The following is a 25,304-nucleotide window of genomic DNA, read 5'->3' on the forward strand; positions in this document are numbered from 1 at the left end:
CACGAAAGAAGACAAAGTAAATATTCCAGAATTCGTAACCAGAGCAGCTGTTTGCATGAGTGCCATAAAAGTAGATATCTTAGGTGTTATGAAACAACTCAAATCACTTAAGAAAGGCAAGTCTTCTGGTCCAGGTGGTATACCAATCAGGTTCCTTTCAGAGCATGCAGATGCAGTAGTGCCTTTCTTAGCAATCATACACAACCGCTCACTTGACGAAAGGTCTGTTCCTAAAGACTGGAAAGTAGCACAGGTCACACCAATTTCCTATCAGAGGGGTCACAGTTCATAGTGATAGATGGTAAATCATCAAGTAGAACAGAAGTGATATCTGGGATTCTGCAATGTAGTGTCATAGACCCTCTGCTGTTCCTGATTTGCATAAATGACCTAGGTGATAATCTGTGCAGCCCCCAAGGTTGTTTGCAGATGACACTGTAATTTCTCGTCTAGTAAAATCATCAGATGATCAACTTCAATTACAAAATGATCCATAGAGAATTTCTGTGTGGTGCGAAAAGTGGCAATTGGCACTAAACAAAGAAAAGTGCGAAGTCATCCACATGGGTACTAAAAGAAATCCGGTAAATTTTGGGTATACGATAAATCGCACAAATCTAAGGGCTGTCAATTCGCCTAAATACCTAGGAATTACAATTACGAGCAACTTAAATTGGAAAGACTACGTAGATAATATTGTGAGGAATGCAAAACAAAGGCTGCGCTTTGTTGGCAGAACACTTAGAAGACGCGACAAGCCCACTAGAGAGACAGCCTACATTACACTTGTCCGTCCTCTGCTGGAATATTGCTGCGGGGTACGAGATCCTTACAAGGTAGGATTGATGGAAGACATAAAAAAAGTGCAAAGAAGGCAGCTCGTTTTGTGTTATCACGCAATAGGGGTGAGAGTGTCACTGATACGATACGTGAGTTGGGGTGGCAGTTACTGAAACAAAGGCGGTTTTCTTTGCGGCAAGATATAGTTACGAAATTTCAGTCACCAACTTTCTCTTCTGAATGCAAAAATATTTTGTTGACACTTACCTATGTACGGAAAAATGATCATCATAATAAAATAAGAGAAATCAGAGCTCGAACAGAAAGATTTAGGTGTTTCTTTTTCCCATGCGCCATTAGAGAGTGGAATGGTGGAGAAGTAGTACGAAAATGGTTCGATGAACCCTCTGCCAGACATTTAAGTGTGAACTGCAGAGTAACCTTGTAGATGTAGAAAATAAATTACAGGTGCAAGAACTGTCGTGGACATATTACCAATAGATGTAAGTAGATCACAGGATAAGTGAGGGTTTGAGAATTGGACTGAATCGTATTGGCGAGTTTTTATTGGTGGAATAGTGGCTGTTGTTACATACTAGAAGACATTGGAATCTGTGTTGCTCAAACACAGCACTACGGAAGGGTCAGAGGGAGACACGGATACCAGCTTGGCTGTAGTGAGCAGGCAGCAGATTATGTTACGTTGCCAAACATGGGAATCCATTATGTGAACTTTGGCTTTTTAGGAACATCTACCACGTTTAAACTACAGTTTACCTGAATCCATTCATAGTCGGGATTGAAACTACAAATGTACATTTGCCTTTCTTCAGTTTGCCATCAACTTAAGACATAGTCAGAATTGTCTCCTACATTTCTGCGGAAGCCAAACTGATTTGGCCAGTAGTTGACTTAGTCTTTCCAGCCTACATAAATAATTCCTGTCAATAATTTGCAAGAAATGAAATGAAAGAGGAAGCCACCTGGTAGAATTTTGCACAGAGCGTAACTTAATCATAGCTAACACTTGGTTCAAGAATCGTGAAAGGAGGTTGTATACCTGGAAGAATCCTGGAGATACTAAAAGGTATCAGATAGATTATATAATGGTAAGACAGAGATTTAGGAACGAGGTTTTAAATTGTAAAACATTTCCAGGGGCAGATGTGGACTCTGACCACAATCTATTAGTTATGAACTGTAGATTAAAACCGAAGAAACTGCAAAAAGGTGGAATTTAAGGAGATGGGACCTGGATAAACTGACTAAACTGGAGGTTGTACAGAGTTTCAGGGAGAGCGTAAGGGAACAACTGACACGAATGGGGGAAGGAAATACAGTAGAAGAAGAATGGGTAGCTTTGGGGGATGAAGTGGTGAAGGCAGCAGATGATCAAGTAGGTAAAAAGACGAGGGTTAGTAGAAGTCCTTGGGTAACAGAAGAAATATTGAATTTAATTGATGAAAGGAGAAAATGTAGAAATGCAGTAAATGAAGCAGGCAGAAAGGAATACAAACGTCTCAGAAATGAGATCGACAGGAGGTGCAAAATGGCTAAGCAGGCATGGCTAGAGGACAAATGTAAGTATGTAGAGGCTTATCTCACTAGGGGTAACATAGATACTGCCTACAGGAAAATTAGAGAGACCTTTGGAGATAAGAGAACCACTTGTATGAACATAAAGAGCTCAGATGGAAACCCAGTTCTAAGCAAAGAAGGGAAAGCAGAAAGGTGGAAGGAGTATATAGAGGGTCTATACAAGGGCGATGTACTTGAGGACAATATTATGGAAATGGAAGAGGATGTAGATGAAGATGAAATGGGAAGAGGATGTAGATGAAGATGAAATGGGAGATATGATATTGCGTGAAGAGTTTGACAGAGCACTGAAAGACCTGAATCGAAACAAAGCCCCGGGAGTAGACAACATTCCATTAGAACTACTGACGGCCTTGGGAGAGCCAGATCTGACAAAACTATACCATCTGGTGAGCAAGATGTATGAGACAGGTGAAATACCCTCAGACTTCAAGAAGAATATAATAATTCCAATTGGGGAGAAGAGGAGTTTGTGGCACAACTTGACAAGAAGAAGGGATCGGTTGGTAGGACGTGTTCTGAGGCATCAAGGGATCACAAATTTAGCATTGGAGGGCAGCGTAGAGAGTAAAAATCGTAGAGAGAGACCAAGAGATGAATACACTAAGCAGATTCAGAAGGATGTAGGTTGCAGTAGGTACTGGGTGATGAAGAAGCTTGCACAGGATAGAGTAGCATGGAGAGCTGCATCAAACCAGTCTCATACTTAAGACCACAACAACAACAACAATTTGCAACTGTGATTTATGAAACTAAATCATTATGGTGTAGTTACAGTTTATTGTTAATGCAACACACAGAATTTCTACACTTTGCTTGTCTTTTGTTAATATACAGGGTTTTTAAAAAAGAATATGCGTATAACAAAACATTATGTTGTCAAAACTATTGACCACTGTCCCAGGGCTCGGTTATTGGAGGGACAAATACATTGTTTGGTTTATATTCATTGCCACAGGATGTTGTTTGTCTTCTGTTTGCTTGGTTACTGTCACATGTTTCAAAATGGCTACGCCAAAGCAGGAATCATTTTGTGTTCTCGAGTCTGCAAAGTATAATTTGATGATTACAGTGCAAAGATGTTTCAGATTGAGATACCAATCTGATCTCCTGAATGGATGAAACACTCACTGAAGGTGTCAACAGTTTGTAAACACGGGATGTCTATGTAAAGGAAAGAATCATGGTCACCCACGTCTTTCAGATGAAAGTGTTGCAAGAATTCAAACATAGCCATACAGAATGAACTCAGTTGGCAGTTACAACTGCCTACGATATCAATTTGGCACGTTTTGAGAATTCGGTTGGTTATGAAACTGTAAAAGTTACAGCTATTACAGTGTGCACCATGACTACTGACACAAATGTCTTGAGATTTACTGACGAGCTTCAGATTGCTGTTGACAATGATAACACTTTCACACTACACACTGTGTTCAATCATGGAGTGATTTTGCATCATAGTTGGAAAGTAAACAAACACAGTGTTTGAATTTGGAACCCACGGAAAACACACACACACACACACACACACACACACATTGAACATGCACAACATTCACCCAGAGTTAGTGCTTTGTGTGATATCCCATTCTTCTTTGCTGAAATAACTCAGCAGTATCTTGTTATGCTGCAAAACTGGTTTTTTCTGAGGCTGAATGACGACAGCTTCATTTTTCAACTAGACAGGGCACACCCCTCACTGAAGTTGCCAAGTGTGTGAATTTCTTAAGTGAAACTCTACAGAGCTGTTGGATCGGTTGTCAAACAGCCAGTGACTTAACACTTCTGAGCTGGCCTTCACGGTCTCTGGGATTGATGACCTGTGATTTTTTCCTCCTGGGGATTCATTAAGGACAAAGTTTATGTGCCAACACTACCACATAACGTAGAAGAGTTGAAGAAACGGATCTGTAGTGCCACATCATCAGTGACGATGGACACGGTTATCCGAGTTGTTGGAGGAATTAGAGTATCAGTGCAATATTGTTCGTGTCGCTGGTAGAGGACATATTGAACATTTGTGATATAAACTTGAGAGATTCATGAAGTCCCAAGTTTCGTAGTTGTAAGTCTTACAGTTTAATAAACATGTATCTTCGAAATATGTATATTCGTTTTGAAATAGTCTGTATATTGATTTGTTGCATGTCTATAAAGGGTCTCCTCCTTGACAAGCTCTGTGGAAGGGGACAAGTGAGTGAATGAATGAGCAAGCGTATTATGACAGTGTTCTCTCTGCCCTTTATTAAAAACCCGGAGAATATATGGGTAGGACATAGTTGAGCTTACAATAGTGAACCTAAGCAATAAGGCTAATGTGCTTAATAGTGTGGTATAGATGGATAAATACATTAAGCTTTCAGAGCCAGTAGCTCCTTGTGGGAGAAGGGGTGAAAGGAGAAAGAAGGAAGGAGGAAAATGAGTGCCAAGGTTTAGGAAATAGAGATATTGGGAAAAGTCACCCGGAACCCCCAGTTAGGGGAGACTTACCAGACGGGATGGGAAGGAAAGACTTGTTGTTTGGGACTGCACTTGACTAGATCTTAAAATCTGAGAGCTTAAAGGTGGAAGATACAGTAATAACAAAGACAGAGATTTCTGACAAAACATTGTGCTAGAGTTAATAAGTGTAAAGCTAAGTGTATAAAAGGCAACGGCCTTGCTGCAGTGGCTACACCGGTTCGCGTGAGATCACCGAAGTTAAGCGCTGTCGGGCGTGGTCGCCACTTAAATGGGTGACCATCCAGGCCGCCATGCACTGCTGCCATTTTTCGGGGTGCACTCAGCCTCGTGATGCCAATTTGAGGAGCTACTCGACCGAATAGTAGCGGCTTCAGTCAAGAATACCATCATAATGGCCGAGAGAGCGGTGTGCTGACCCCACGCCCCTCCTATCCGCGTCCTCCTCTGAGGATGACACAGTGGTCCCGGTAGGCCAGTCGTGGCCTGAAGACGGAGTGCTTTAAGTACATAAAAAGTGGTAGAGGTGGTGGGTGGGGTAAAATAGACAGGTCAAAAAATAAGATATAGAAAACAAAGGGAATGAAGAACAGAATAGTCACTGAGAAATAAAGTGGAGACCTTGAAAATTAAACTAAATTGAGGCCAGGTGGATGGCGAGAACTGAGGACAGGTAACGCCAGTATCTGCGTGGGGAGTTCTGATGAACTGCTCTCTGGAGGAAGAATCTAGACGACACGTGTAGTGAAAAGGGCACCGAGGTCATGACTCTCACATTGCAGAGCGTATTGTGTATTGTCAGTACACAAACCTGTGCCTACGCCCATTCGTCCTAACTGTAACTCGGCGGCAGTCGTACTGACGATGAAGGATGAACTGTGTTTACAAAACAGCTGGTACGTGATGGGTTGTTTCACGGGTGGCTCTCCCTTTGCAGGGCTGGTACAGGTCGTGGTAGGAGGCTGCACAAGGCAAGTCTTACAGCAGAGACGGTCACGGGGGTAGGTGCCGTAGGGTAGGGAGACGGGTGCAGCTGGAGTGTAGAGTCCGATGAGGACAGTGTGGAGATTGGGGGAGGGGGCGGGGGGGGGGGGGGAGAGCTATTTTCTAGGCAGACAGAATGGACCTCATTTCAGGCACAATTTACAATTTTAGGAAGTTGTAGCCTTGTCGAAGTAACAGATTAATACACTCGAGACCACTATAGTCGTGACTGAAGAGGGGTGTATTCCTAAGTTGTTTTTTGCAGGGATAAGCGGTACAATTGGATTTGATGGCCTGGGAAATTTGCTTTTAAACTAGGCTGGTGGGGTAATTATGACAGGAGGGATAGTTTAATAGTGTGTCGGTCCCCATGCGGAATGCAGTTCACGAGTGATTCTAAGCAGTGTGGGTTCTGCGAGACTGTGATAGGTGTCTGGGGATACGTAGCACTAGATGACTAAGCACAGATCGTGTAATTCTTGTAAGTTATATACCGGAGATTTACGAGTGCAGAGCTTCTGTCCGACAGTGTCAGAGGTGTGTTTCCTCAGAGTTCAGATCGGAGGAATTCGGTGGCCGAGATATCGGCGTGAGTTAAGTGCCACGCTCTTCGAACCACTGTAGCACGATTTTGGTCTCATCCTGCAGGAAGCGCCGTCCCTTTCGGAGAAACTTTGAGCGTGAATGGTGCGTGTGGCCTGCAATAATGTTCAAATTTCCCACAGCTGTCGTGGTGCCTCAAGTTACTACCAGAGGTCCTGTGGACATTCGGTGGGGTGTCCCCCTTAGCATACTACTCCTCAGTCAGCCAGCATCTGTAGCTCGGTGCATGTTTCGAGCAGCTGTTCGTCCGGACGGCGGCGTATCTGCCCGCAACTGTTGACTCGGTGTAACAATAAACGTGATTCGTCCGATAAGATGATGGGTTTCCATTGTTCCGTGGTCCAGCCTCAGTGAAGCTGTGCGTACTGTAAACTTAACTGATGATGCCAGTGAGTCAACAAGGGCCACTTAGAGGTTGCTGTGGAGCATTCTGTTGAACGGTGTGTGCTGAATGGAAACTATGGGTGTCTCTGTCACTCGTTAACTCACAAGCCGGTGTCATTAAAGGACAAGAAGGTATTTGAAATTTTGTGCAGCAGGCATACTCTGTAGGTTAGGTGGCTTTTGTAGGCCAATTTTAGGTTGTTTCCCAACTTAATAGACAAGTATCTTATTAGTGGTAGGCAGTGAAAAACTGATAACTCCGCCTGTCTCTAAAAACAGGTGGAGTTATGAGGTTTCCATTGCCTACCACTGATAAGATACTTGTGGTGTATTGAGTTGTCTGTAAAAACCTCGTAATTCCAGTAACAATAACTCCATTATCAAAGACAGACTTGCATTTCTCTAATCTGTCAATAACAAGGCTTCTGCTGTATAGTTTCACAAGTAGCAACTTTCTGTGTCACTTATATTATTTTTAAGTAACTGTTTTTGCTTCTCCTGCAAAATTTAACGACATGGAGTTACTAGGTTTTCAGTGCCTACCATTGTTATCTCAGATTGTTTGTCTCGACTGCCCTTACATCGTAAGAAGTTATCATTTACACACTGTGTACTCAGTAAAGTTGTTCTGCTGTGTATCTTGTGTCCTCTTTCTGTAAATAATGTAATCTAGTTGTGTACCCTCTGTTTCAAAATTTTGGAAAAAAAATCGTTTACGGTGAATTCTCTGTAACTGTTTAAAAATTTTAATATAAAAATTTAAATGTAAGTAAGTGTTCATAAAGATCTCCCGACAATGTTTGTGACACATCTCCTGAACTTTGTATCGTACAGTGGAACAATTTTGCAGGTAAATTCATCGGTATATGTGTGTTGTGAGTAGAGTCTCTAGGAAACAAGTTAAAAATATAATGTTGTGTCTTATGCACAAGTTTTACTGCATGAACAGCAAAAATGTAATTATTGATAGATGTTTTCCTTTCATCATGTTGTGGAAGGCGTCAACAACAAAGTCTCGTAAATGTTGGAATCAGTTATGCTGCCTCGAGACACACACAGTTTCTGACCGTAGTACTTGTCTTATTGTATTAAAGTTTAACATAGTTTGTACCTCAGGAAGATTGGGAATGGGTAGCTACTGGCTCAGAGGGAAGCAGCAAGTACAACTGTGACGAGTTCTTTTACCCTTCGAAATAAAAAGAAGTGTGATGTAGTTTCTAAAAGACGCCATGAGTGTAATTCTACGATGGCATGTAACCAGAGTGCGTTGCCCACTATGCAGAGTATTCGTTAATTGCTTCACTGGTTCCACACCGTAGTGTTGAAATGGTTCAATTCTTCACCATGTCGAGCTTCTCTGTCTGTTTATCACTAAAAACTGAAAATGTAAAACCTCAACACTAGTGCAGCATTGGCATATATAATTCTATGCATATTAATTGAAAGCACTAACACATGACATTGTTATTAATGGTCTGCTTATTCTCATGACTTGAAGAGTATTGATGCCAGATGTCATTCACAACTAGTTTCAGAATACATTCATAATGATTTTGGTTACATACATGTACAATGATAACGATTCAGTACTTAACTGCTTACCTGCCATTGTCTTTCCATTAACACAGTTCTCACTAATTTTGTATTATTGTTATGCTATACAGTTTACGGTGTTCCCGTAGGATTTCACCTGAACAATTGACATAATCTGTGCTCCTGTGAATATACTTTCCAACTGTCACATCCACCATTCTGACTATTTATAGCCTTCCCCTGTGGTGTTAACTCGTAATTTCAAGGGTGTTTTTTCTTGTCAGTTAAAAGATACATTAATTAATAACAACAAAGAAAGAATATTATATAGGTAACCATGCTGGGTTTCTAGGACCAATTATTTTATGTCAAAAATGATTTATATTCTTGAGTTTTACAAAAACAGTAGGCACTACTCTTTGCCATGATTTCATGTGCATCAAAATGTCCTCAGGTTCCAATAGCTGACATTTACAATTTATTTAATAAAAGTTTCAATTTTGAATATTTCCCTTAAACCAAAATACAGGAATCTTAAGAACATCACTGTGTCCAGAAAATTTAGTACATTGATATTGTCAAAACAAAGTTTAGGAAATAATACAGACTAAAAAATAGGTGGTCTCTTGACATTGTATACTAATTAATCAGTAACTCTTGAACTATGGAAATTTAAGACAAGCAATTACTTTCTCTGAATCAGGAACAGTCGGTCCACAAAACTGACTAGGTTGTTGGTTCTTTTGACACACATTTTTGTACAGTGATAAACTTATGATGTCTTGAAATTGTGACATCTTCTGAAATAACTAACTTTAAGAGAGAACAGTTGCCCCACAGTGTTAGGAATTGGAGAAATTGTATGTGTGACAGTAAGAATATGAAATACATTACCAGATGGAAAGTTTATAACTATACGTACACATGTGGTGCAATTGTGATTCTATAGTTTGAATAATTACACTGTGACGTCATCATCAGCCGAATGGTGCATTATCTGAAGACGGCCTACTTCTAGAGGATGAAACTAATCGTATTTTTAATAAATGACTGTGTGATCAAGACGTTTTTACTAATTTTACTTTACTGATAGATTGCAGTTCCCAATAATGTTGTCTAAAATTCTCTTTAAATGTGTGGTATAGTACGATAGATAATCACTCAATTGGGCCTGTCGCATTGCTACATTGTCTTGCAGGTCCCCTTTACACAGATCATTCTGGCAAATGAGCATGCATCATTATTGAAAGACATTGCTATGGCTGTGGGAATGGATATGTCCTTCCAGCAGGATGGAATCCATGCACATTCTAGTCGTCAGGTGACACTTTATCTGAAAGTAACATTACCTGGAAGATGGAATGGCAGAAACTGTTACATTTCTTGGCCATGTAGATCTCTGGGCATTATTCCTTTGGATTTCTACACATGGCAATTGTTGAAAGGCAAAGTCTGCATAGAAAAAGCAAAAACAAGAGATTAATGATTCTACGGGCTATGAATAGTGACTTCCTTTTGAAAGAATTCCAAGATAACTTCAGAAGAAAACTCAAAATGAATTGTAGTTGGAAGTGGAATTTATGAAAATCAACTTTGAACTTAAATCATTTCTCTTTGCTTAACACTCTCTGCAAGTGTTTGTTCAGGTTGAATTCTAACAACTGTATTATGTGAACACCTTTATGTGGCAGTTTTAGGTGGGGGTGCTCGGGTATGTGGTTGTGTAAGACTCCAGTGTAGCTCAGGCCTCAACTAGCGTATCTAGAACTTTGCAAACCTCGGCAAACAATTACGCCATAGCTGTTGCTGGATGCTGTGTGTACTCCACTTTGCTTGTTGCTTCCTTTTCTTCTTTTGAAATGAAGAGACTAATCCTGCCCCATCACAGGGTTCAAACATGACTCTACACCAAAAGAAATTTGCAATCTGTGTGAGCTTTGTGTCAATTCTGCTTTTGTAGAACCACAAAACACGAATATAGGCTGCCAGTCCTGCAAGGTTTAGGTGGGGCTTGTTCTCCTGCACTGCTTCTCATCCCTCGAATGCTTTACATTCTTATTTGTTAACACCCACGGCTGAGTGCCATGATATAATGTGTGCATAATGTCTCTGTAATCGATAAAAACTGAAAACACCTTATATGAAACATTTTATTTGTGTTTGTCTGTACTAACAACTCCTAAAATGTTAAGTATTCTTCCTGAAATACCTTCTGTAAATAACAGGAGAGTTCAGAAGCAAACACGGGCTTGTTTCAGATGACATGATGATCAAGCTGTGGAACTGGGAGCGGCAGTGGGCGTGCCAGCAGGTGTTTGAGGGCCACACCCACTATGTGATGCAGATTGTCATCAACCCCAAGGACAACAACACCTTTGCTAGTGCCTCCCTGGACAGGACTGTCAAGGTGAGTCAGAGACACGTGAGGCCGATCTCGATCACACTACTTAATATCTCGATTGCAGTGAGAGCCGTTTGCCGATTTTGCTGACGGAAGAAATCCTTGCTCTTAGTGTGTTGTTAATAATTTGAGGACCGGCCTATCGGGACAGTTTGGGTCCAGAAAATCAGCAGTTTGTTCCATTAGTTAAAATATTATTGGTACATCTTTGAAATACCTCAAAAGGGCAATGCATGCTAAAAAAGACAAAGCTCCAAGGTTTATTTTTCATCCGTATTTTAGTTCTGCGATAGTTCCCAGATCTTACAGTGGTGGTAGCAGAAAGTGAAAACTTGCCTGGACAGCTGCACTTCTTAGCATGCAGCATCTTGGATTTAGGGAAGTGTACTTGTCTCAGATTGAATCCACCCAGCAGATGAACAATGCAGGACTAATGTGCCTGAATGTGGTTTTTTAGGCGAATGTTGGGCTGGTACCCATGTCTCACCTCAGTTACACAACACACAGTCATTTAGAAAATTTTTGCACACCTTCACAGGGAATAACACTATATGCAGACACTTTGGGTTCATGAATTTGTCGCGGGGGGGGGGGGGGGGGGGGGTGCTAATAGTTGCTCTAGGGACAATTTCTACAGACTGTTCCCTGTTAGATATTTCACCCTCCTATTCAGAATCATTCAGCTCTTTCTCTAGGGCTTCCAAAACTTTTTGCTCACTCAACAGAATGCGATGCATTTGTAGTGGAAATATAGCAAACAGCAAAAAGCCAAACCTGACAAGTACTCGCACAAATTTCACGAAAATGTAAGCACCCAATGGCTGAGTCAGTTCTGACAGCACCTGTTACATTTGCTACTTCTTACATCAAAATGATTTTGCAAACTGACAACAGAGGGCAGCACCTGCCAAGGCAGGGATAGTGAGGTGTCCGTACGTTCTCATATAAAAGTGGTCCAGTTTTTATACAATCGGTGGCTTGCATGTTGTGGAACATCACAGCATGATATGTAGGTCGTTGCAGTCCTTTGAATGCAGTGCTGTGGTCCAAGTTGTGCTCGGGTTGGTCGTTAAAGTATTAAACAGTATTCAGTATTCTACTCCCCCTCCCTACCCCATATGAATGAACTTCGTACCTGTTTAGAGTTGAGAAACTGAAGCTCCAGGGCAAGTGAAGGTTTTTCGAATCTGTAAGGAAAATGTTTTTGGTGTCAAATGGTAGTTCTTTAAGTATCCCCACACCTCTTTGTCAACACCCCCCTCCCCTCTCCTCCCCCCATATCATCACACACCTGCCCCAGCTGCAATATAAGGGAGCACCAAAACTTTAGCTTGGAAGGGCAAGTGTTGAAGGTACCTCCTGCATCTCTTCTGCATGTTTTATTGTGGAATTTAAGGTATGTGATTACAGTTTTTTCACTGTAGCGGAGATGTCTAAAAAGTTTTTATGTACATTTTTGAGTTAATTTTTTTCTCTACGTGAAGTGGCTATTTGTTATCTGTTTCACTAACAGGTAGCCTGAAAATTCCCAAGGGGTTAAAATTACCCAATAGCGAAAAAGCTCAAAATAATGTCTATTTAAAAACATAAACAAACAAATAAATAAGTAAAACAGAAAATAAGGATAACATAAACAGGACAATGACTTCCCTCAAGAAATGTATTTTCTCCACAATTCAATCTACCATCCCCCATTCATTAGACTCAATCTACCCACCTAATATTCAGCATTCTTCTGTGACATTGTATTTCGAAAGCTTCTGTTCTCTTTTTGTCTCTGCTGTTTACCATCATCATTTCATTTCTGTATAAAGCTATACTGAAGACAGATACTTTGAGAAAAGACTGTGTAACACTTCAGTCAGTTTATATTGTGCCTGTTGAAAAGATTGTGCATTGACCACCAATCAGCTGTCCACCCAAATGAGTGGCCATTGCAAAACTGTGGCTCAGAACAGAGTTGTAACACTCCATTTTTGAAGTTTTTTACAACTTACATTGTATGCGACAGTTTAGCTTTTCTTATATCTGTAATTTTTGTGCAGTAGTTTGACTATTCACTTTACCATTTGTAGGTTCATGTTGCTTAACAGCGATGTTGTTATCTGAGTACATTATGTATCCTTTGTTGTGATTGACTGACAAAAGTGTGTCAGAATCTAGATTTCAGTCCTTCGGAAGCTACTGCGCTGTCTTTAGTGGAATTCATATTTACAGTTCCCTAATACAGTGCATATTTTCTTACGTGTTGCCACACGCTGAAACTCCTTCCAAAATGTGTTGTTTTTCAAATGGTTGCATTTCGTTTAGTGTCATGAGGTTCTACACTGGTGTGTAAAACATTTACTGTTCAAAGAATTCAACTTTTACAGTTCCTAGGGGAGGTATATAGTTACTCACCAGGGAGGAAAAAACGTGCTTTCATGCAAGTTGTAGTGTATTTTCACCCAGGAAAAAAGTGTATTTTTAACCTGGTAATCTGGAAAAATCCATGATTTTTTACCCCTCAGCATTTAAAAGATGAATAATAATAATAAAAAAGATTTGAAAATTTTCTGGAAATCAGAAACATTTATAATATTACACACTGAATTTATTATACACTTCTTTGTGCTGTAGAGAAAAAGATCCTTACGTTGTTTAACATTCATTCACAACACTTACAAATCTCACAATTTTGCCTCAATGGCCGAAACAAGTAGTAATCCTAGGGAGCCAGTTCAAGGCCTTAGGGTGGGTTAGGTAGCACTACCCAACATCGTGTCAGACTAAAACACCCCTGCAGCAGCACAAGCTGCCAAGCCTTAATGTGTTTATCTTCACAAATGAGAAGAATGGCACATTAGTGTTTCAGGTATGATGCCATCGATAGTCTTTCCACTCACTGCTAATTTTGAAGCTCCACCAAACCACCACCCGATGGGCTCACCCCCTGTGCCCAGCCACCGACTGCACTCCTGTCAAATGCAGATTTTCAGCAGACTTCACACAAATGTTTGTGAATACTGGATTTACCCGAGTATAAGATGACCCATCCCCACCCCTCTTTCCCATAGAGTTCTTGAGAAAAATTTATTTTTAACAAATTCTGACCAATCGGAACTACAGACTGTTTCATTAACGTAAAGAATCTGCCTAAAAAGTTAACAATACACCTACTCTGAACTTGCGCCATTTATTGATAGTCTACATTTTGATAACAAAAGGAACTGTTTACATTAATTTTTATCTTCATTGCCTTTTTTTGTCCACTTAGCCTGTCATATGTGGTATCATCCTGACAGGACAGCTGTGAAACTTAATTCTAACAAATATCTGGCTGTTCCTTTTGAATATGTTGCTATTTCTGAGGTTGGGTTTACCATGGCAACTGAGAACACAGGTGGTTTTATCAGAATACATATCGGATTTCCCTTCTATACTGACGTGAGGATGTCATAATGTTGCTTAGCATGTTACAATGTTGCTTGCTTCCAAACGTGTTGTCTGCCTGCTGTTCTCTCATTGACTTTGCAAAGTGGACAGTCGCCACACCCCGTTTTATTCCCGTTATATGTCACGGTGAACATCGACAACATTTGTAGCGCAGAGTACTGCACACGGGACTCGCCTTTGGGAGGATGACGGTTCAATCCTGCGTCCGGCCATCCTGATTTAGGTTTCCCTAAATAACTCCAGGCAAATGCTGGGACAGTACCTTTGAAAGGGCACGGCCAACTTCCTTCACCGTCCTTTCCTAATCTGCCGAGACCGATGGCCTCGCCGGTTGGTCCCCTCTCCCAAACGACCCCAACCGCCGCTATCCTCTGTCTATACCATTACCGTCTCCTCTTTTTGAGTGTCCAGTTTTAAAGTCAGTTCAAATCCCACTATTAACGGGCTCAGAAAAACTGCAGTTTAAACATAGTAGGTTTTCCTAAAAAACCAAAGAATGCGGTATACATTCCCGTGGTTGGCGGTGTGATGTGATATGCTGCGTGCTCCCTACTCCGCTCCCCACACTGCTCTAGTTCGCGGCCAAGCTTGTGTCACTACCCAACCCATTTGTAGTGCTGTGCTTCAGCGACTGAGGAACATGTGCTGCAGTATCTATTAGGGCGCAAGACATATGTAACAGCAGCAACTAATACACAATTAAAAGATCACTATCACGATCCAGTCGGATTCGTGAACTTTCACTTGTCCTGCGATCTATTGACACCTGTTTGTACTATTCCCATGGTGGGTCTCGCTGCTGTAATTTATTCTCGCAATAATTACAGCCAGTATAATGCAATTGAATAGATAAAAAATCTACTCATCAGGAGAACACACACGTAAAAATAAATAAAGTAAAAGTTTTACTTGTGCAAGCTTTCAGAGACAGTGGCTCCTTCTGGCGGGAGGATTGAAGGGGAAGGAAAAGGGGTGAAGGGAAAGGAACTAGAGTGCTTCAGAAAAATGGGTAGAGTTCGGAAAAGTCACCCAGATCCCCAGATCAGGGCAGAAGTACAGGATGGGATGAGAAGGAAAGACAGAATGTTGGGTACTGCACTGGACGAGATTTGAAAACCTGAGAGCTTAAAGGTGTAAGATAGGAGAATATGGAAGACAGAGATTACTGCTGAAATATAGTACACGAGTTAATAAAATTGATAAACTAAGTGCATTTTATGTGGTAGAGATGGAAGGGGGGATGGAGAAAATAGACAGGTCAGAAAATGAAAGCTGTAGAAAACTAAAATGGAGTGAAGAAAGGAGATGTTACCGTGAAGAAATGTTTACACGGAACAAATTAACGTAAATTAAGGCGAAGTGGGTGGCGAGAACTGAGGACGTGTTGTAGCGCCAGTTCCCACCTGCGGTAGTCTGAGGAACTGGTGTCTGGGGGAAGAATCCAGGTGGTACGGGTGGTGAAACAGGCATCGAGGTCACAACTCTCTTGTTGTTGAGCAACACACAATATCTTGTTTAGAGTATGCTCTTTCCTCCTGTGTTTCACAAAATTGTCAAATTCTAAGCAGAGCAATAGATTTTTGTAGTGGCTACTTCATAGCTTTTCGCCTCTCTCTCACACTAGCACCGGGCGAGTCAGGATATTTTCTGATTGTTCGAGCAACAAACATACTGTATCAAACGCTTCAGTGTATTGGGAAATTTTGAGGTGAGTATGATTTGGCAGAATGTTGACGGGATCCGGCTGCATACCCGGAAATTATTAGAAGAAGAAATACGCCGGGAAAATTTCAGAAGTCACATGATTTGCATAGTCGTGCCCTTACGAATTCTTCAAAATAAATTTGCATTATTTTTCGAGCAGTCCTCGCACGATGTATTCTATATTAGTTAGGCCGAATGAGGTTGTATTCTGAAAGCTTGCAGTGTTTTCAGTCTTACCAATGTGCCTTTCCACAACTCGATGCCTCAACTTCGTTAACAAATCTGTACTGTTCTAGTTTATATCACTGTTACTGCCGACAAGTCCCTACCTCTGCCGTACCGCTTCCTCTCACCTGAATACTGTGCGCTCTACCCGCAGGTGTGGCAACTGGGCTCCCCCACCCCCAACTTCACGCTGGACGGCCACGAGAAGGGCGTCAACTGCGTGGACTACTACCACGGAGGGGACAAGCCGTACCTGATATCGGGTGCAGACGACCGCCTGGTGAAGGTGTGGGACTACCAGAACAAGACGTGCGTGCAGACACTCGAGGGCCACGCGCAGAATATCTCCGCAGGTATAAATACGCAGTGCCGATATACGCTCATTTTATGTGACCGTGTGCTGGTGATAGCAAATGTGTTTCTTCTGTATACAGGGTGTTGTAGGAGGAATTGTCAGTGTTGAGGAATATGGCGGGAACAGTCATTTGAAGCAAAAAAGACTAAAGACAGAAAGGAATTACAGACATTGGTTGTGAGTAGTTGTCGATTTAAATCGATGGTGAAACTTCAAAATTTATGCCAAACTGAGATTCGAAGTGGATCACTTGCTTACTAGGCAGATGCTGTGGCCACTGAGCCATCAGGACACAGTGGTCATTGCAGTTGCTCAGACTAACCTAGCACACCTCCTGTCAGACCCAAATTATCAACTTGCCCCCACACTATGAATGTAGTGCCCCTTGCACATTTTGCTATTACTTGTGGTATTTTGCAATTCCCGTAAGAGTTTGAACCTGGTGTGAATCTGCGTTGAAGACATCATTGACCGTCCTCACCTTAATTAAGTATATATGCGGTGTCTGTTCTTTCGGATCTGTCCGAAAGAACAGACACCACATACGCAGTAAAGACTAGTAAATATGGACCCTGAAATGCATAGTATTAAGATCTGTGAGCACTTCATCTTCAATACTGTGAAACAAATCTGTTCTAAGGAAAGCTATTTGCGTTCCATATTTTTCGAAGTGATAGTCTGGACCAAAATGAGAAAAAATAAGTTCAGTAAACGCAGCCCCTAATGTGCATACCTTAAGCGCTCTGACCACTTGTTCATCTTTGCTATTGTGAAACACGTCTGTTATATTAAAAGAGTGCTCCTGGTGCACAAGGTATGCATTTTAGAGTCCGTGCTCGCTAGGCATTTTTGCGTTGAGTGAGTGTTCTCGAATACTGTCCGTTCCTCTTGGGACAGCCTGTATAAAAATATTTTTAGTCAGTCATTATTACTGTGATATCTTTTTGTATGAATGTTTTTGCAGGAAATATTTGTTATTAGCACCCAGATAATTTTACAATTTGGACGACAACATAACAGCCTCAGAATGTTAGTTTTTGTTGCTATATCTGGTCTCCAGTGGCACTTGTGTTCTCTACTCCTTCATTGCTAGTGTATCAGCCAGAGGTGAATTTTTCTTTTACTAGACAGTTGAGATACCATTAGACTTAAATGCCCATTAAATTGGTTCTGTAATTTTTACATATTCTTAACTTGTACTCCTTTTATAGCATTCTGTTAACCAGACTTTTAATATTTTGAAAACTAGTAATTCTTTTATATGTTACATCTTTCTGTGTTACTGGTGCAGGAATGTTCGCTGATGAAAAAAAAATGCAACTCCAAAAAATAAAGTAATGAAATTTGAGGAATCTACATCTACATCTACATCTACATTTACACTCTGCAAGCCACCCAACAGTGTGTGGCGAAGGGCACCTTACGTGCCTCTGTCATTACCTCCCTGTCCTGTTCTAGTCGCGTAGGGTTTGCGGGAAGAACGACTTCCGGAAAGCCTCCGGGCGCACTCGAATCTCTCTAATTTTACATTTGTGATCTCCTCGGGAGGTATAAGTAGGGGGAAGCAGTATATTCGACACCTCATCCAGAAACGCACCCTCTCGAAACCTGGACAGCAAGCTACACCGCGATGCAGAGCGCCTCTCTTGCAGAGTCTGCCACTCGAGTTTGCTAAACATCTCCGTAATGCTATCACGCTTACCAAATAACCCGGTGACGAAACTCGCCGCTCTTCTTTGGATCTTCTCTATCTCCTCTGTCAACCCGACCTGGTACGGATCCCACACTGATGAGCAATACTAGAGTATAGGTCGAACGAGTGTTTTGTAAGCCACCTCCTTTGTTGATAGACTACATTTTCTAATGACTCTCCCAATGAATCTCAACCTGGTACCCGCCTTACCGACAATTAATTTTATATGATCATTCCACTTCAAATCATTCCGTACGCATACTCCCAGATATTTTACAGAAGTAACTGCTACCAGTGTTTGTTCCGCTATCATTGTGCAATAAACGATCCTTCTTTCTATGTATTCGCAATACATTACATTTGTCTATGTTAATGATCAGTTGCCAGTCTCTGCACCAAGTGCCTGTCCGCTTCAGATCTTCCTGCATTTTGCTACAATTTTCTAGTGCTGCAACTTCTCTGTATACTACAGCATCGTCCATGAAAAGCCGCACGGAACTTCCGAGACTATCTACTAGGTCATTTATATATATTGTGAAAAGCCATGGTCCCATAACACTCCCCTGTGGCACGCCAGAGGTTACTTTAACATCTGTAAACGTCTCTCCATTGAGAACAACACACTGTGTTCTGTTTGCTAAAAACTCTTCAATCCAGCCACACAGCTGGTCTGATACTCTGTAGGCTCTTACTTTATCAGGCGACAGTGCGGAACTGTATCGAATGCCTTCCGGAAGTCGAGGAAAATAGCATCTACCTGGGAGCCTGTATCTAATATTTTCTGGGTCTCTGGAACAAATAAAGCGAGTTGGGTCTCACACGATCGCTGTTTCCGGAATCCGTGTTGATTCCCACAGACTAGGTTCTGGGTTTCCAGAAATGACACGATACGCGAGCAAAAAACGTGTTCTAAAATTCTACAATTGTCTAGGTGATATATTTAATGAATAAGATTTCAAGAGCACACGTTAATGTAGATGTGAGATACGCCATTTCAGATGTGAAATGCTGGTACATTACTAACCAGTGTAACTGCAAGAATTGTGGATACAAGCATGCAAACATACATGCATCGTGTCCTACAGATGCTGGATTCAGTTTGTAGGATGGAATTCCATGCCTGTTGCACACAGTCACTCAGTACAGGACTGCTTAATACTGGTCGTAGATGACGCCGGAGTTGTCGTCTGACGATGTCCCGTGCGTGCTCAGCCGGACACAGATCTGGCGATCGGACGGGCCACGGCAACGTGTCGGCGCCCCGTAGAGCGTGTCGGGTTAAACGGTGGCGTCTGGGCGAGTGTTATCTCGACGGAGAATACTTCCGGGACACTGTCCGCGAGTGGCAGCACGACGTGTTAAATGGCCACATTTACGTACAGATCTGCAGTCAGGGTGCGTGGGATAACCTCGAGAATGCTCGCGCTGTCGTGTGAAATCGGACCCCGGACCGTAACTCCAGGTCTAGGGCTGGTGTGTTTAACATGCAGATAGGTCGGTTGCAGGTCCGCAACTGGCCTTCTTCTAATTGAAACGTGACGATCACTAACGTGGAGGTAGAACCAGCTTTCTTCAGAAAACACAAAAGACCTCCAAACAGCCCTCTCCCCCCCTCCCGAATCCTCCAACTCTGCTCCACACCACTGAAGTTGCGACCGTACATTCCTGTTACCACCTCTGGCAGTAATTACGTGACCTCGTTCAAACTCGCCGTGTCCAATCTCAAAAGTAGTAGGCTACTCTTATGTGACAGGTGCGAAATTTGAAGGGACACCATCTTTCAGATGTAGCAACACATCTTCCAACTTTTGTTTGTCACAGAACTCCTCCTTGGAGTTGCCATTTTTCCTTTTTTTTTTTTTTTGGGTCAGCATATTATGTCTGACTATTTTCGTGCCTCATAATTATACGAATCATTTCATTTCTTTCATCACGGTAACGTATCATACAGCATAGTTTATTTGTTTTACATTCACAAATAAAAAGTTGATTTCTACCCATTGTAGCAATAGAACGTAACAATTGACGGAAATGTTGCTGTCGTAATCACTGCTACGTATTCTTTTGTAAGTTACCAGACAGGCCAATTTTTGTTAATAGATAAAACTCGGAAGATTGAGGATTACAAAAGTGAAACTCGTACATCATTTTCATAAAATCGTAATGTGTAAAAACCGTTTGATTATATTTTAAAAGAAATATCTAACTTATGTCACTCAGGAAGCAAATGTAGCAGTGTGCTTGAAAATTGTGACATTGTGTTAGGTTTCCATGACCTCTATTGGTGTCATTAAAATTCTACTAAATACACTGCCAGAAAAAAATTAGTATATACTTTTAGAGGAAACAAATTCACTCAAGATTTGTTGCTGCAACAGTGCATAAAATGATTATATTTACAGGTCAATAGCACAAGCGGTTCTCAGGTACCAGATGGTGTAGCATCTAAAGGTGACAATGCAAGTAATGACTGTAGCATCCAATCAATCGTGCAGATGCGAATACTGATCTCGGATATGTTATGCCACACCTGTTCGAACTGTTAACGTAGTTCTGTAAGAGTTGTCGGTTGGCGAGTCAGAGTCACTTCTCGTCACATCGTATCCCGCACGTGCTCACTCGGAGACGAGTCCAGACATTGTGCCGGTCAGGAAATTTGCTGCGCACCTCGCAGAGCACGTCGAGATTCGCAGGCAGTGTGTGGGCGAGCATTATCCTGTCGGAACAACACGTTACCTTCCTGTAGCTGTACGACCTGCTGCTTCCCTCACAATACGACAGGTCTGTGCTGCGTGGACGTCCGGAACGTCATCTGTGGGTGTGAGAATGTTTACGTGACCACCGATACCGGAACCGTCGCACAGCTAACGTAGCACATACGACGACGTGGCAGTTCTCCGAAAGGACCGTCCCGCCACTAGGAAGGCCACAGTTTGACCCGTTTCAAACTCGACTCGTTCAGTTGGCTGCAGGAAGCCTGAGTGTCTCTCTTGCACCACACTGAGCCTTCTAGCTGTGAACATTCCTGTCAAACGGTAGACACGTATGGTACTCTGGTAGCTATGCCACTACTCTTGTCTGTTGCTGGACGATCTTGATACCATTACTAGTACGTCTACTATCCTCCACATAGCATATGCTGTCACTGGATCAAATTGAAGTTGTCTTTCCAGGAGCACTATTTTTTTCCCCCCTGGCACTTTAATGCTATAAATACTGAAGTAACCTGTGTTATAGCAGCCTTCCTGAGAACATAGACCCCAAGGAAGACAACTGCAGCATGTTCAAAATGTAGGCTATTTTAGTATTTTCAGCTGGCCTCCAGCTACCATTGACATTACCAAAACCGATATAGCATGTCATACCTGTCGAGGCAGGACACAAAGTAAAGGTTGAGGAGGAGGAGGAGGAGGAGGAGGAGGAGGAGGAGATACTTCAGTGAGAGGAATACTGTCCATCCGGAAGTAAACCAATAAGTTGTTAATGCTTCCAGGTGAGTACCAGAGTGGCCGAGCGGTTTTAGGCGCTACAGTCTAGAACCGCTCGACCGCTACGGTTGCGGGTTCGAATCCTGCCTCGGGCATGCGTGTGTGTGATGTCCTTAGGTTAGTTAGGTTTAAGTAGTTCTAAGTTCTAGGGGACTGATGACCTCAGAAGTTAAGTCCCATAGTGCTCAGAGCCATTAGAACCATTTTGAGTACCAGAGTATTAAGGAATAACTGGTAGTCTGTGCACGAGAGAGTGAGAACGCAAGAGAAATTTTTGGAAAAGAAGAAAAATAGTGCAGATTGAAAAATGGAGAAATACGTGCTACGACGAATTGGACTGTCGTAGAAAAAGCAGTTGAGCAGCTACAGTGGGCTGGACACGTGAGGATTTCAGATGGTGCTGTCAGAAAAGTAATGTCAGTAACTTAGAGGGAAAGTGTCCACAGGGAAGACTGAGAACAAGGGGAGGGGATGGACTGCGTAGAGCAGGGCTTCCCAACCTTTCAAGCTGGTGGACCCCTTCTTCAGTCGAAAATCCATAGCGGACCCCTAGTCTGTTCCCAAGGATTCCCCCCCCCCCCCCCCCCCCCCCCCCTCCCCTGGAGTATCAATAGTCTTTGGTTTAGAGATGAATGAAAACAACTTGAAGGTCAAAAATTGACTTATGAAATAGGTAGTGCACTGACAAAGCAAGTTTAAGATTTAATGATGCCTGGGGCCGCATACGTGCCAGCGAGCGCTGTGACTGGTCAACAAAGCTCGCTCCACGCATGCATAAAAGTTTCAGTGCATCTACTGCCGTGAGCCGGCGCACAAACGACCCCCGTATTGTCGCAAAACAGTCGATCAGAGAAGCCGCATTCTCCGGCACTAAACTGTGTATGCGTTCTCACTTAGAAACTGCAAAGGCTGCTTGGGAATACGACCTGAAGTAAAAGTACACATTTTTTCACATGGAAAAAAGGTAGTGATGAATTTGATTTTCACATTTTTATTCAATAATTTTACTCATTATTTTACACGATTTGGTGAAAGGTGGCCGCGGACCCCCTAGAAAGAGCCAGCGGACCTGTAAGGGGTCCGCAGGCCACACATTGGGAAGCCCTGGGATAGAGACTTGCAGCGACCGGGATTCGTGAGAAACTGGACGGAAGCTGTATGGGACGGGCTCTGCTGGAGGCAGTTTCTGAGGGCAGTGTGTGATCTGCGCAGTACACCCGAAAGGATTTTAGTGTGAACCGTGCATTTGCATGCCAACTCTTCCTCAGCTCCTCGTGTCTTCCCATTTCCAGTCACGTGCAGCCCGATCGGAGCTGTGTGCCGGACTGGGCATCGACCCCCGTGCACTGTTTTCGCTCGGTTCGGGTCTCAACTTGTCCGCAGGCTGCATGTGTGTGTGTATCGGGTTTGTCTGATGTGACTTCACTGAATGCACAGTCGCATATATTATTTATTACAGAATTCAGAACTGGCCCTGATACTCAGTTCTGGGCTATCTCTTTTGTGCTATGACCAGCTCCTCTCCTTTGAATATTTAAGGGATATGTTGAAAGAGAGCTTAATTGTTGATCTGGCTACAAAAGCATCTCAAACACCTCTTTCCATTCAAAACATATATTTTCTTTTCAGTTAGCAATACAACTTAATTATACGAGGGTTGTCCACAAAGTAAGTTCCGTTTCTATTTCTATCCGCGGCGGCGCTACTGTCGCAGTTCTGAACGTGCGCAGCAGTTACTCTGACGCGAGGAGAAGACGTCCACGCCATTTTGAGATCGCTGCTGCCGTCGTGTGCTTTGTAGTGCTTCTTTATAATGTCAGCCGTAATTGAAAATGGCGCCACGTTGGAAATCGGATCTGTGATTTGTTTTGTAAATGCAAAGAAAGTTAAACTGCATGAAATTCATCGGCAAATCTGCGATGTTTACAGCCAAATGCTGTGAGTGATTCGATGGTTACGAGATGTCAGACTGTTCAGTGAAGGACGTGATAAAGTGCACGATGAAGAACGAAGTGGACGCCTGTCTGAGGTTACTGATGAACTGGTTCACACAGTCGAAGAGAAGATTAAGGACAACTGTAAGTTTACACTTAGTGCCCTTCCTATGGAAGTTACGCAAATCTCGTGCACTACTTCATGAAATTGTTACTGAAAAACTGAAATTTCGAAAACTTTTCTCACATTGGGTACTCAAAATTCTTACTGAACAACACTGAAAAACAGATGGGCAGTGCACTTCAGTTTTTGATGCTGTACAATGAAGAAGGCAATGGTTTCTTTTTTGGATACAGGGGATGAATCTTGGGTATCGTACGAGACCCTGAAACAAAACGGCAATCAATGGAACGGAGGCACACTTCATCCCCTATGAAAGTTAAGCCTAAGCAAATCTTGACACCTCGAAAAGTCGTGCACCATTTTTTGGGACAGAAAAGGCATTTTGCTGATTGGTTTCTTACCACGCTGCCAAACTAAGAAATTGCACTTCACAATACAGAACAAGCGCTGAGGGTTACTGTCAAAAGGTGGTGCCCCCCCCCCCCCCCCCATACCCAATAGTACAGCCCAGACCTCGCTCCTAGTGACTTTCATCTCTTCTTACACCTATGATCTGTCCTTCGTGGTCAACACTTCAGTGATGATGGCGAGCTGAAAGAATGTGTAACCACAACGTCGAATACACAGGCGCCAACCTTCTATGAGGAAGGCATACAAAAACTTGTGCCACGCTATGACAAGTGCCTACAAAATTTTGGAAGCTATGTAGAAAAGTAGTTTAACAGTTGTAGACGTCTGTACAATAAATATTTTTTCTGTGTCTGTACACATTTGTTTTATATAACCAAACAGAACTTACTTTGTGGACGACCCTTGTGTTACATTGTCCAACCTTTGGACTTCAACTCAGACATTTCACTTCACCTCAATTACGCCTTCTCTATGAACACACCTCGTGAGACTTTCCACGTACTCCTGCACAGAATAATGCACGCCCACTACGGTGGGTGGAGATGTGCTCTGAATGTCCAGTCCCACTAGGTGGGCAGCTCTGCACGAACAGAAAGCACGGTGGCAGTCTACTGCTTCCGATCGTTCTCCCTCAACGTGAAACCTTCCTCTTTCTTTGCACGGATATTTTCCATCTCTTCCAGAGCCTAAAAGGTGTACAAAGCCATTTTCCATTCTACATGTAACTACACGTATGTATAAGAAAACATACCAGGCCTTTTTATTTGTTTATATTATTACGCAACAGTTGTTTTCAGGTTTTTGATTGGTTTGTTGTTTAAACTCCTTTATGGCGGTTTTGCCACTCTGTCTGTGATCGAGTAGCTTCAGCTCCCACTGTGCCACAGAACGTGGCAGAAATATTCGGAGATATACACCGTTAACCTGCTGTCGCAGTGTGCTTCCACCCCGAGCTGCCGATTGTGCTGACTGGGTCAGAGGACGGGACGGTGCGCATCTGGCATGCCGGCACGTACCGCCTCGAGTCATCGCTCAACTACGGCCTCGAGAGGGTCTGGACCATCGCCTGCATGCGGGGCTCCAACAACGTCGCCCTGGGGTGAGTGCTGTCTGTCTGGACGAAACATTGCACAGAAAGCTATGTCAGTGCAGCCTTTTAAATCAGTTCTAGTGCAGACTCAATGCGAG

The 25,304-nt window shown here is 42.6% G+C and overlaps 1 protein-coding gene across 3 annotated transcripts in view; it reads left to right on the forward strand.

Annotated features, from left to right (window-relative positions):
* The window catches only part of LOC124554147 (coatomer subunit beta'), a 174,409-nt gene that overhangs the window by 25,748 nt on the left and 123,357 nt on the right, over nucleotides 1-25,304 (forward strand). For all 3 annotated transcript variants that reach the window (XM_047128213.1, XM_047128214.1, XM_047128215.1), the window contains exons 4-6: nucleotides 10,605-10,753; nucleotides 16,266-16,464; nucleotides 25,053-25,215. In XM_047128213.1, coding sequence (XP_046984169.1) covers nucleotides 10,605-10,753; nucleotides 16,266-16,464; nucleotides 25,053-25,215 — 511 coding nt within the window. The remainder of the gene's footprint in view (nucleotides 1-10,604; nucleotides 10,754-16,265; nucleotides 16,465-25,052; nucleotides 25,216-25,304) is intronic.

The sequence above is a fragment of the Schistocerca americana genome, chromosome 11 (genome assembly GCF_021461395.2).
Source record: "Schistocerca americana isolate TAMUIC-IGC-003095 chromosome 11, iqSchAmer2.1, whole genome shotgun sequence".
NCBI classification, from domain to species: Eukaryota; Metazoa; Arthropoda; class Insecta; order Orthoptera; family Acrididae; genus Schistocerca; species Schistocerca americana.